General features: G+C 41.1%; 1 protein-coding gene and 1 long non-coding RNA gene across 5 annotated transcripts in view; both read left to right on the top strand.

Moving 5' to 3' along the window:
• The window catches only part of ZC3H13 (zinc finger CCCH-type containing 13), a 49,132-nt gene that overhangs the window by 26,271 nt on the left and 10,509 nt on the right, over window positions 1-12,352 (top strand). For all 4 annotated transcript variants that reach the window (XM_035322778.1, XM_035322780.1, XM_035322770.1 and 1 more), the window contains 6 exons: window positions 3,071-3,381; window positions 4,377-4,841; window positions 6,193-6,372; window positions 9,154-9,691; window positions 10,759-10,862; window positions 11,189-12,202. In XM_035322778.1, coding sequence (XP_035178669.1) covers window positions 3,071-3,381; window positions 4,377-4,841; window positions 6,193-6,372; window positions 9,154-9,691; window positions 10,759-10,862; window positions 11,189-12,202 — 2,612 coding nt within the window. The remainder of the gene's footprint in view (window positions 1-3,070; window positions 3,382-4,376; window positions 4,842-6,192; window positions 6,373-9,153; window positions 9,692-10,758; window positions 10,863-11,188; window positions 12,203-12,352) is intronic.
• LOC118164936 lies at window positions 6,379-8,405 on the top strand. Its single transcript, XR_004749762.1, has 2 exons — window positions 6,379-6,703; window positions 7,266-8,405. It is a non-coding gene; the product is annotated as an uncharacterized LOC118164936 (long non-coding RNA).

Genomic DNA, 12,352 nt, shown 5'->3' with positions numbered 1-12,352 from the left:
TTCTGTTGAGAAGGGTGGGCGGAAGGACACCAGATGTCATATATATGCGTACTGATAGAACAAGAAAAACAAAACATCTGTTCAGCTATCCCAAGAGTTGTAAGCAAGTTCTTGCTGCTGTGGTTACTCAGTTCAGATGGAACAATGTTGTATTACGTTAAGCTAGGCATCACTGATGGACGCTTTCTCCAAGTAGGATTGTTTGAAGGGAAGGTTGTAGAGCATCTGATTTCTCCTTGCAGCTGCCAGTAGTAAGGATACTGAAAACCACCTTTGCAGCATGTCTTTCTCCACTTTTTCTAGCCTACGTCAATGTTTTGCTCGTCACTGCTTGCAGGGAGGTTCTATGCAGACATACAAAGTGTTGTGGAAGGGAGCTAAGAAGAAAAGTACCTCTTGCCTTCTGCTAGAGGCAATGAAGCAGGTTTTGAAATACTCTGTTTGGCTCCAAACAGTTCTTGATAGTCTTCCATGCAAGCAAATTTTGGTAACCCTATGTCTGTTTCATACGCTTGATTTAATGGTGAAAAGTAAAGGTAGTCTTTGTTTAAAGATTGTAAGTCATGAAATCAGATTTTGTCAGTTCTGGCTCTTACAGAGTTTGACTCTGAGTGCTTTGGAAGCTTTACTACTAAATCCAGGCTGTTTTGATTCTATGTGAGCATGTGTACAAATGGTCATCTTACAGGCATACAGGCTACTTGTTCTCTCAGGAACAGTGAGTCTTCTGCTTTCAATGGTCACATCTTTCCTCTTGTGATGGAAAGCCACAGCCAGCATAAATATGCAGTCATGGAAACAGAGAAATTTGTGTTTACTCTTTCCTGCTGTCCTTGAGGAATGCCTACCTATAGCGTGCATAGGAGACTTTAAGGTTTTTTCTTTCTCCAGATGAAAGAAGCTACAGACAAACGTCCTGGAGGTCAGACATTCAAGGCATCCCTAAGCTACAGGAGTGCCTCAGCTGGACGCCATGCACTTTTACTTACACAGACAGGGGAGATGCAAAATCCTAGTCTACTGCTGAGGGCTACAAATAGTCTCTGGCATTGACCATCATAGTTGCATCTCAGTAGAATAGTTTCCAGGTCTGGCAATATCTGAGCATACAGGTTCACAGACACTGTGTGAATTAAATCAAAAAACAGATACAGCCTGTCTCAGCGTGTCTCAGTTAAGCATGTAATAAAGGCTGATTTTAGTTATTTTTCTCTTAGCCCTTTCCTTCTGCCATTTTCCTGTGTGTTTTTCTAACAGAACCAAAGTGGTTCTGTTCAAGTGTTGTCTTCAGCTGTGCTGTAAAAAATTTGTTTGATTTCCCTCAGTCGACAAGTTTGAAGTTGAATTGCCTCAAGGAAAAGTCACAGTGCATCCTTTAGTGGATATAGCTGGTTTTGTAATGGAATCCAGATGTAGAACCATCACCTTTGTGAGACTGGTCCTGTGATAACCAACGTACTATTCCGTGGGGCTCTGAAGGCAATTTTCTTGAGTCACTGACGTTGACTATAAGGAAGGATAAAATGCTGATATTAATAGAAGACGCCCACCATGTTGTATTTTACCTAAAAAAGACTTCCTTACAGAGTTCCTACCTCAGGTTGCCAGTGATTTCACATAACGTTCTGTTCCCAGAGCTTTGCTCCTTGGAAGCTGAATCATTGGTCTGTGTTCTTGACATAAGGAGAATCTTTCTACCTGCACAATGTCTGGGTCTTTTAGAAAATGGCCTTAGCCGTGAGATCTGCTGCTGAACAGCATTGATGTCTGTCCATTTGGGCCCTGAATAGCATCGTGACATGCAGGAAGCCTGCTAATCTGAATTATTTCAGAGCTCCTTCTATTCAGAGCCCAACTGAAATCAGCTATCTCGCTGAGTAAAAATTCTTGACGTTTGCAAGATACTCAGCAAAAGCTGCATCGCATACATAGCTTTAACAACTGCTGGGCTGTTACGGCATATTGCAGGAAGGTCCTGCCTTTGGTAAAGTAGTCCTTCCTTTGTGAGTCACCTGAAACTGAGGAATTCGTCTGGATGATCTGGGCATGTGAAGTCACTAACACTGTATATGCATGCATATTCAAAAGAGGAAAGTAAATCACTTAAGTAAGTGAAATTTTTGAAAATGCATTGTCTGTGTGTGGTTATTCTGACTCCTGCTCTTCTCTTTGGAGTCTCTGAAATTTTGTGAAGTGGAAGGCAGTTGGGAATTAAGGGCAGTGCGTTTTTCATGAGAAAATAACCTTTCAAGTTGCTTAGATGCTGATAAGGAATGAAAACTACTACTGAGCTCAAAGGCTTGAAGCATGTATGTGTCCACATTAGACTGTGCATGTGATAACATACCATGGGGAAATTTGTTCACAGATATTTAAATGATCGTTATTTAGTCTATGGCATTTCGAAGATGAGAGACACCTGGTATATGTTTTTTCTTAGATAAGAGATCTCCCTGCTTGTGGAAACATTCATGCTTGCTAAACTTTTAAGTAGATATGCATATGAGTTTCTAGGATTCAGGCCTAAATAGTTTAAAGATCAATGCTTGTAATAAAAGAAAGAAATTAAAAATGAAAAAAAAAAGGAGACACCATTGTTCTCTGGGGGGAAAAAAAAAAAAAGATGCTATTTAGGAGGAGAGGTGGATGCCCTTATGTAACGCTATGTAAAAGCTATCTGTCTAATTTTATCATGAAGACCAAGTAGCATATATTGAAGAAAATGATTGTATTTGGTTCGTGGAGTGGGAGAGATCACATTTTTTCTGACTCTTCCCTCTCTTCCCCTGGGAAAGCAGCCTAATGTATATAATGCAGTATATGTAATGTAATTTTGATTGAAAAACTTGTTCTACGATATTAAATAAACTATTACCATTTAGAGATAAGTGTACTCTGAAATATATGAGAGAAGATTGGCTGGATGTTATAGACATAGCACTTGTTTTCAAGAGACAGAGGATAGAGAATGCACAAATTATTTTAATCCTTCTGTTTGTGTAGGGTATAGTAATTTAACTTTTTCAGATCAAGTTATTTCATTTGTGGCTATTCTAATTCTTCCTTGCAGGTCTGCCTCGCCATCAGGTCAGCATCATTCTCCCATATCCTCTAGACATCACTCCTCTTCATCGCAATCAGGTTCCTCTGTTCAAAGACATTCTCCTTCCCCACACCGCAAAAGAACTCCTTCTCCCTCCTATCAAAGGACAGCTTCCCCGCCAGCAAGGCGGTCATCTTCCCCCTACCCCCCACGCTCTTCCTCTTCTCCTCAGAGGAAGCGAAGCCCTTCAAGGCACCGATCTCCTGGAAGAGAAAAGGGAAGGCACGATCGTGATCGGACTTCACAGTCTCATGATAGGCGCCACGAAAGGCGGGATGGTATGAATAAAAATAGCATTTCCAACAAATGTTTCTTTGCAGATTGCACTTGAACAAGATTTTCAGTTTGTGGCATGATCTGCACCTATCCTGATGGCCAGGTGGTGTAGAAAACACGGGCAGAAATCTGTATAATTCTTGCTGTGTTTGTGGTGCGGTTTTCAGGGACTGTGCAATGGCATTATTCCTAATAGGTCTGCTTAGGTAGGCTCAGCTGGTTCAGGAGATCCTGTAAGCATCTGTTCAGATATTTTTTTGTAATGCAGTGGTCGTTTCTGTAGGTAAGTGATCTTCTCTTTGTATGAGACGTATGTTAGTGGATCAGATGCTAATCCAGTCATCACTGATTGCTTTGTCCATTGTCTTTTTCACTGACATTAAGTGGGGTGTGTGCAAAGAGTCATTCCCTCTGGAAATCTTTAAAGTTGGTTGAGCAATCTGTGATGGTCAAACATGCCATTTCTCTAAATAGATAATAGAGGACGTATGTCGGCTTTTTTTAGACTGACTGTAAACTCACTTTCCTGTAGCAGTAATATTGTAAATAAATAATTTATTTTTTAAAAAAAAAAGAAAAAGATTTTATCAGGGCAAAGAGGTCTTAAAAGCAAGTGGTCTAATTATAGCACAAACTTATTGAAAGTGTGTGTGGAGAAAAAAAAAGTAACCTATGATTGGAAGAAAAGTGATCTTACCTTTAAATTACTGAAGTGTGCTTGCTTTCTAATGTCTTTGAAATTTATTTTTACTATACTTATTCCCCCTTTGAACAGGTAAATATTTGTAAAGCTCAAATTCACAAAAAGATGTTTAAAGCTTAATGAAATATATAGGTGCATACCCAGAACAATGTTATCCTTCTTACATGCAAAATTTAAATTAATATGTATATCAGAAGTATACTTTGACTGTATTATTTTAGTGTTACTTGTCCTCTAAATTTTTGCTTGCTTTGATTAAGCTCAGTATATAACAATCCTTTAAACATTTTACAGAAACTAGAGGGAAAAGGGAAAAAGAAAGAGACACAAGAGATGATCGTGATTATGACCAGGAGCAGAGTACCTCCAGGGATCATAGAGATGACAGAGAATCTCGTGATGGAAGAGATCGGAGGGAGACAAGAGATACCAGAGATCGGAGAGAGACGAGGGAATCCAGAGACACTCGAGACTCCAGAGATACAAGGGATTATAGCAGAGATAACAAAGATAGTCGTGATCAAAGAGACTCACGTTCCACGCGAGATTCTCATGACTACAGAGACAGAGAAAGTCGGGATGCCCATAAAAAGGATGACCAGTATCAGGAGGACTCACGCAGCTATGGAAGATCCCATGGCAGAGAGGAGAGCTCTCGTGCTGAAACAAGGAATGACTCCCGAAGTGACTCCAGAAATGACAGCAGAAGCGATCGAACTGGCAGAAGTCGAGGCAGAGGTCCAGAATTATCTGACAAAGGTATTACATGATTTTGAAAAAAGAAATAGTAAGTGTCCTTACCGCTGGAGATTCAATACTGACATTTGTATTATCTTGTTCGATATTACATGTGGAAGCACTGCTGAATAGGAGCATTTAGTAGCAGCTGAGGGTGCTGGGGTTGTTTATAGTCTGGAGAAGAGGTTACTCAGGGGAGACCTCATTGTTCTCTGCAACTGCCTGAAAGGAAGGTGTGGGGAGCTGGGGGCCAGCCTCTTCTCACAGGTAACCAGTGATAGGACTAGAGGGAATGGCCTCAAGTTGTGCCAGGGGAGGTTCAGGCTGGAAACAAGGAGACATTTCTTCTCAGAAAGAGCAGTCAGGCACTGGGATGGGTTGCCCAGGGAGGGGGTGGTGTCACCGTCCCTGGGGGTGTTCAAGGCAAGGTTGGACGTGGTGCTTAGGGACATGGTTCAGTGGGTGACACTGGTGGTAGGGGGATGGTTGGACCAGATGATCTTGGAGGGCTTTTCCAACCTTAATGGTTCTGTGATTCTGTAGTTCATGCTTTTAAGTTATGTTCAATTCTGTTGTCTTTCAGAACAGTTGCTTCAAATTATAGCTCTTCTGCATTCTCTGTTAAGGTGGCATAAACTGCTATCCTGCCATACCATTTCAAAACAAACGTGAACCCCTGCACCACTCTTAATTTTTCTGCAACCCAGCCCTAGGTTTTCCCATGGGCCACAAACACAGGAGGCTGATGTGTAGTGCAGAATTAGTAGGAGGCAGCATGCCTCAAAGTACTGGTTGGCAATTTTTTGTTTTCTCAAATGCAGCTGTGTAGGCACTTGAAAACCATCTTTAACCCTCTTCACTCTTCTTGATTGACCAAAAATGCAATTTTAACCTTTGGCAGTATTTTTGAAAGTTTGATGCACTTTGTAGAACAGCTTCACTTATCACCTTTTACCTCTATAATAAACGGCATTTTAACTTTTTGCATTAAGAATACGCCATACGATTTTTACAGGAAGAATGATCTTTCTTATTCTCCTGCTTCCAGGTCTGTAAGTTTACATCATACTCAGAACAAATACAAACTGACTTTTGGACTGTTTCATTCCTAGTCAGGAGACCTCATGTTATGGCTAGGGGAGGGTGATGTAAGAAGTCTTGAGTCTGCGGTTGGAAAATAATAAGATTGCAATTATAAGATGTTAAATTTAAGAGGTTTCGGTTAAGTAGAGTTTGACAGTGCAATTTTTATTTCCATGAACAGTTAATTCAAGTTTGTTAAAAAGTTACTGCTTTAGTTGCATGTTACAAAACATCACTGGATTTCCTAATGTGTGGGAACTCATCTTCTGTATTGATACGTCACTATTAGGAAGTCGGACTAGAAGCTCCCAGGTGGATGGTCACAGCAGTAGTGGAAACTACCACGATAGCTGGGAATCAAGGAGCAGCTACCCTGATCGAGATCGCTATGATAGTCGAGACCAGGCAAGAGATTCCTCCTTTGAAAGAAGACACAGTGAACGGGACAGGCGTGACAACAGAGAAAGAGGTATTTTCATGTATATTTTTACACACACGTATATATGTAGTTGACAGTATATATATGAGTGTGTTTCTCTCTCATTCCCTCCCACTACCAATTAATAAATAATTGCACGCTGACACTAGTCCTATCCTTGATGGAAGTTAACTTTGTTAGTACAGGTAGCCGATACAGATACCAATGATCATGGAAAGTGTACGCAAGACTGTGCTTTTAGCCATAGTGTGCAAGATGTCAAACTTTTGCACCTGAAAGAGTTTGCTGTTGTCTCTGAGTAACAGTATCAACTGCCACGCTGGAGAATAATTGTATTGCTCACCAATCAGGATAACAGGATGTTGTGGTTTAACCTGGCTGGCAGCTAAACACCACACAGCCGTTCGCTCACCCTCCCCCCTCCCTCTCTGGGATGGGGGAGAGAAACGAGAAAAAAAAAAACAACTGAAATCTATGGGTTGAGATAGGGACAGTTTATTAGGACAGGAAAATAAAATAATAATAATAATAATATGTACAAAACAAGTGATGCACAATACAATTGCTCACCACCCGCTGACAGATGCCCAGTCTATTCCCAAGCAGCCGGCCCCCCACCCCGGCTAGCCACCCCTATATATTATTTAGCATGCCGTCAGATGGTATGGAATACCCCTTTGGCCAGTTTGGGTCAGCTGTCCTGGGTCTGTCCCCTCCCAGCTCTTGCTGCACCCCCAGCCTGCCCGCTGGCTGGACAGAGCGAGGAGCTGAAAAGTCCTTGGCTTAGTGTAAGCACTGCTCTGCAACAAGTAAAACATCAGCATGTTATCAACATTAGTCTCATCCTAAATCCAAAACATAACACTCTACCAGCTACTGGAAGGAAAATTAACTCTCTCCTAGCTAAAACCAAGACACAGGAGGAGTCAAGCAAATAATAGTATGGAAATGAAAGGATAAGCTGTGAATAATGAATACAAAATTATTTTTTTTTCTTCTATCTTAAGAGAGTTTTGGAAGGAAAAGGTGTGTTGTAGCTGTTGTTCACCTTCAGTTTTTCAGAGGAATGTTTTGTATGCTACTTTGTGAAATGCTTTTTGGCCCACTGAAATGTATCTGTTACCACCTGTTCTTGTGAAAAGTTTTGCTATGGATTCTCTCATATCTTCAAGGCAAGATTGCAACAAACTTGATCTCCAGATTTCCTTTTTCTTGTCAGCTGAAAAACCCTGCAGTTTGAATGTGTCCTGGAAGGTTGGCTCTGGCAGACTAGCTGTTGCCTCTTCCACCTCCAAACCTCCAGTAAATGCTAGATACCTTATCGTGTAGTTTGTACTTTGCATATCATACTAAGTTTTTCATTTAAAAATAAAGCAACAACTTGGAAGTAAAAACATGTTATCACAACAAAGTCATGTAAGAAGTGTTGATGATCCATTTTCATTTTTCAATTGTCTAATACACTTCCAGGTATCTTGATTCGTGCAAGAGTTGTGTGTAGATGTCTTGTCACCAAAACTGACACAATAAACAGGGGTTACAGAACTTTTGTATAAAACCTACTACTTGGTATGCACAATAAATCATACAAAGTTACAGGCACCATTAAAAGAAGATGAAACCCGTTCATGGAACCATTTGCTTAGTCTGATAATTTAAATCTGTAAAAAAATAAGTGTTACATCTATGACAGAAACGTTATTCGAATTTGCTTTTAATTTTACCTGGTGGCAGGGGAGCATTAAGTCATTGTTAATTCACTCAGAGATTAAAATTGATTAAACTAATGGAAATGCATGTTTTATTGACTTAGTCCTGTTCAAGCTCTGTCTGCTTGTCCCTGGTGGGCATGGTCTCAATTTACAGGGAAATACACTCAGCATCAGAGTAATGGACCTAAAAATACCAACCTCTATTCATGCAGGTTCTTGTTCTTTTGTATAATGCTTTGAATATATATTGTGAAAGAAGTTTTACTGGTCTGTTCCTGTTCAAATGCTACAAATGGTAGCATAAAAATTGTTATAAAGTAGTCAAATTTTATGTAAATATTCCCAAAATATCAAAAATATCCAAGGATAACTAACAGAGTGCAGCCAAATTTAGCATTAAGTCTGTGGAGAATAAATACCCGTCTTCACTTCTGGATCAGTTGTTTTCTGTATGAATATCATTTTCTCCACGACCCTAGCCCACTGTCTGAACACTGAAAAACTCACCTTATATGAATGCATATGAAAACTTAACAGCAGTTATGCTTCCTGTAGCTCATCCTCATCTCTCCCTTTCTCTTGGATTTGGTTGTGTAATTCTATGCAGGGATCTCTTCTTCTGTGAGGAGATAGGCCAATGTTTCTTATAACATCTAGTAAAGTTACAAGAAAATAAACAGTGTGAGTTCTTATCAACTTGTGACTCTTAATTTTTGGAAGTGAGATTTTCTTATGGAAGTCTTGATACTTGGTTTTTATATGTATGTCATGCTGAGCTTTCCAAGATCCTGTACCAGATTTTGAATGATTCCATAATGTAATAGTAATGGCTTGGCTCTGAGGCAGTATAATTAGCTTTTGAAGCCATTCAGAAACGCCCAGTAGAAAATAATTTTTCATAGTGACTTTTCTCTAAACTAGGGAAAGCTCACTCCTGAAATACTGGCAAAATATTTCAGAACTACAGGGAGTTGCTTTTCAGTTGATGCAAACTAGTAGCTAGATTGCCAAAACGCCAAGCCATTGGTGTTTTATTAGTGTAGTGGAAGCAATGTATATCCCTTTAATACTTGGTAATCAAACTTGCTTCTCTTCACAGATCAGAGAGCAAGCTCACCGGTACGACATCAAGGACGAAGTGATGACCTCGAGCGGGACGAAAGACGAGAAGAGCGAAGGGTAGATCGGAGTGATGACAGGAGAGATGAAAGGGCCCGCGAGAGGGAGAGAGAAAGAGAGCGGGATCGAGAGAGGGAGAGAGAAAGAGACCGTGAACGGGAGAGGGAGAAGGAGAGGGAGTTGGAACGAGATCGTGCTCGGGAGCGGGAGAGAGAGCGGGAACGAGACAAAGATAGGGACCGTGAGCGCGATCGAGACAGGGACCATGACAGGGAAAGGGAACGAGAAAGAGAGAGAGAAAAGGAGCGAGAGAGGGAGAGGGAGGAGCGGGAAAGGGAGCGGGAGAGAGATCGAGAGCGGGAACGAGAAAGAGAGAGAGGTCGAGACAGAGATAAAGAAAGAGAGCGCCAGAGAGACTGGGATGACAAAGAGAAAGGAAGGGATGACCGCAGGGACAAGAGAGAAGATATCAGAGAAGAAAGAAGTTCAAGAGATGTCCATGAAGAAAGAAAATCCAAGTGAGTGGATCTGACTGTTACTTCAATAACATCAATAAAAAACTCTCTTAATATTGATTTCAGTAAGATAGTAAGCACGGGAGTATCATAAGGAAAGAGAAGATACCCTGTTTGTGCAGAGGTGTGATCTGAAGCCTTGTCTCCCCTGCATCTGTGTGACATATGCTGGTGGCCCCAAAATCAGATTCCAGGCTGTGCACTATGTTGGTGATGTTAGTCTGATGCTTCGCTAATGCAAAATCACGGAACTGCTAAAGTCTGCTTGTTTGGCCTTGGCTTTAATAATGCAGGCATTCTTTGAAACCTAATGGGAGGCTGTGGTACCTTTTGAAGTCTCAGGAGTGTGATAGGAAATAACTAGGTCAGGGTTCATGACTTTGTTCATCAGATTTCCGTGGAACACACATTACCCTTTGCACTATTGAATTTTCAACACCAGAAGGCTACCAGTGAAGACATCAAAAATGTCTCAAGTAAATGTGTGGTGCTTCTGTTGTTTTATCTAAAAGGCACTGATTCTCTTTTTTTTTTTTTTTTTTTTCCATTTAGTACAATAAAATTCTCATTGTGACATCAGTAATGAGCAAATCGGTGTTGTCCTGAATGGCTGAATGGCTGCTTTGCCTAGAAATCATTAGTAGCTTTTGTGTGAGAGAAGTATGGAATCCTATAAATCTTCCAGTACAGACTCTCCCCTGTCCCTCATGGGGAGAAGTGAGCAAGCGTCTGGCCTAGCTGCCAGCTAGAGTCAACCTGCTGTGAGGATCATTGCCGTAGGAAAAAAGTGATCTTAATTGTCTTTTGTACTTCTTTGTTGAAAAATAAAAAATAGCTGTCTTAAGTGTTTAAGTTTTAGTTTAAGGTATCTTACGTATTTATGACAAGACAAATACTTTTGGAAGTTTTGAAATAACTTAGAAAACTAAAATCTTACTAGCATCCTTAGATGTGTTATCTTCTGTATCAGGTGTTTATACTTTAGGGATTGTATTGATGATAAACTCAATTACTGAAGGTTTTCTTCAACGAATCCTCAAGAAATTTGACTACAAATGTTTGTTCTGCAGGAAGCGTCACAGAAACGAAAGCAGCCCAAGTCCTCGTCAGTCACCCAAACGTCGCCGTGAGCACTCTCCTGATAGTGATGCTTACAACAGTGGAGATGATAAAAGTAAGTAGGAGTGGGCTCTCTCTGCTGCGGGATCCAGCTTATCCTCTGCCTGTGGAAAATAATCTTAAATAGAAAAAAACATGGGGAGAGCTTTTAAGGGTCCTCTTCCTCTTTCTCATTTGTTAAGGTGTATGTTTACCAAAACGGTAGTAGTCTGCTGCTTCTGCAGCAGTTTTAAAAACCAAAAAACACAAACAAAACTTTTGTGTAACTGAAATGATGGATTTTTGTGTTTTGATTGATACGTCTTAGCATGCAAAGATACCAAATGTTCACCCTTTCTCCTTTCTAAACAATACAAGTGCATTCTTTTTCCCATTTTGTAGATGAAAAGCACAGACTTCTGAGCCAGGTTGTGCGACCACAGGAATCCCGGTCGCTGAGCCCTTCTCATGCTGCAGAAGATAGGCAGAGTCGCTGGAAAGATGAAGAGCGAAAATCAGACAGAAAGGAAAGTTCCCGGCGTTACGAAGAACCAGAGTTTAAAGAGAGAATTTCTTCAGCAGATAAGCAAAGAGAGCAACCAGATACTTCAGAAAGCTCCAGGTCCAGGGTTCAGGAAAGCCTTGGACACCGTCCCTCTGAAGAAAGAGATGCTTCTGATAGAATGCATGATGACAGCAAGAAAAAGTCTAAAATACAGAAAAAGGCCACAAAGAAAAAGAAAGATGATGACAGTGGGGTGGAAAGGTATGCTAATGAGTCAACGACCGAGGAAAGCCAGGTCTTTTCACCCAAGAAAGGTCAAAAAAAGAAGAACATAGAGAAAAAGCGGAAGAGGTCCAAGGGTGATTCTGAGGTTTCTGATGAAGAAATTGTTCCACATCATAAAAAGAAGAAAGGCCCCAGAACCCCCCCTGTCACAAAAGAAGAATTGGTTGAAGCACCACCTGAGAAAACGGTGGCAGAAGTCCCCCCAAAAAGAGAAGAGACAACATTTAGTGACTGGTCAGATGAAGATGTTCCCGAACGTGGCGACATTGTTGTTCCAGAAAGAAGCACTGAGGACTCCCATAGAAAAAGTCATAGAACGAGGGGAGAAAAGGTGGAAGCCCCCCATGTTACTATAGATGATGGACCACATCGTAAGCCTGTGGATCAGAAGCGCAGCAGCAGTCTCGGTAGCAATCGGAGCCATGCCTCAAGCCGACTTCGATCCCCTTCCAATGAATCAGCTCATCGCAGTGGCGACGACCAGACCGGACGGAAGAGGATCCTGCACAGTACCTCTAGGGACAGGGACCGGGATAGAGAGAAGAAAAGCTTAGAAATCACTGGGGAACGGAAGTCCAGGATTGATCAGTTGAAAAGAGGGGAGCCCAGTCGCAGCACATCTTCAGGTAATAAGATAGGTTTTAGCAAGACTGACTTACCACTCTTCATGAAAGAGTAAAGGTGCAAATCCCAAATAATTCTTGCATGGCCACATACTTTTTTAATTTGTAATTAGTGTGAAGGGAGAGGGGGGTTCTGTGCAATTCATAGTAAAA

This window comes from Oxyura jamaicensis, chromosome 1 (genome assembly GCF_011077185.1).
Source record: "Oxyura jamaicensis isolate SHBP4307 breed ruddy duck chromosome 1, BPBGC_Ojam_1.0, whole genome shotgun sequence".
Classification (NCBI taxonomy): Eukaryota; Metazoa; Chordata; class Aves; order Anseriformes; family Anatidae; genus Oxyura; species Oxyura jamaicensis.
The sequence above is the reverse complement of the archived record's forward strand: the minus strand, read 5'-3'. Positions and strand labels throughout refer to the sequence as shown.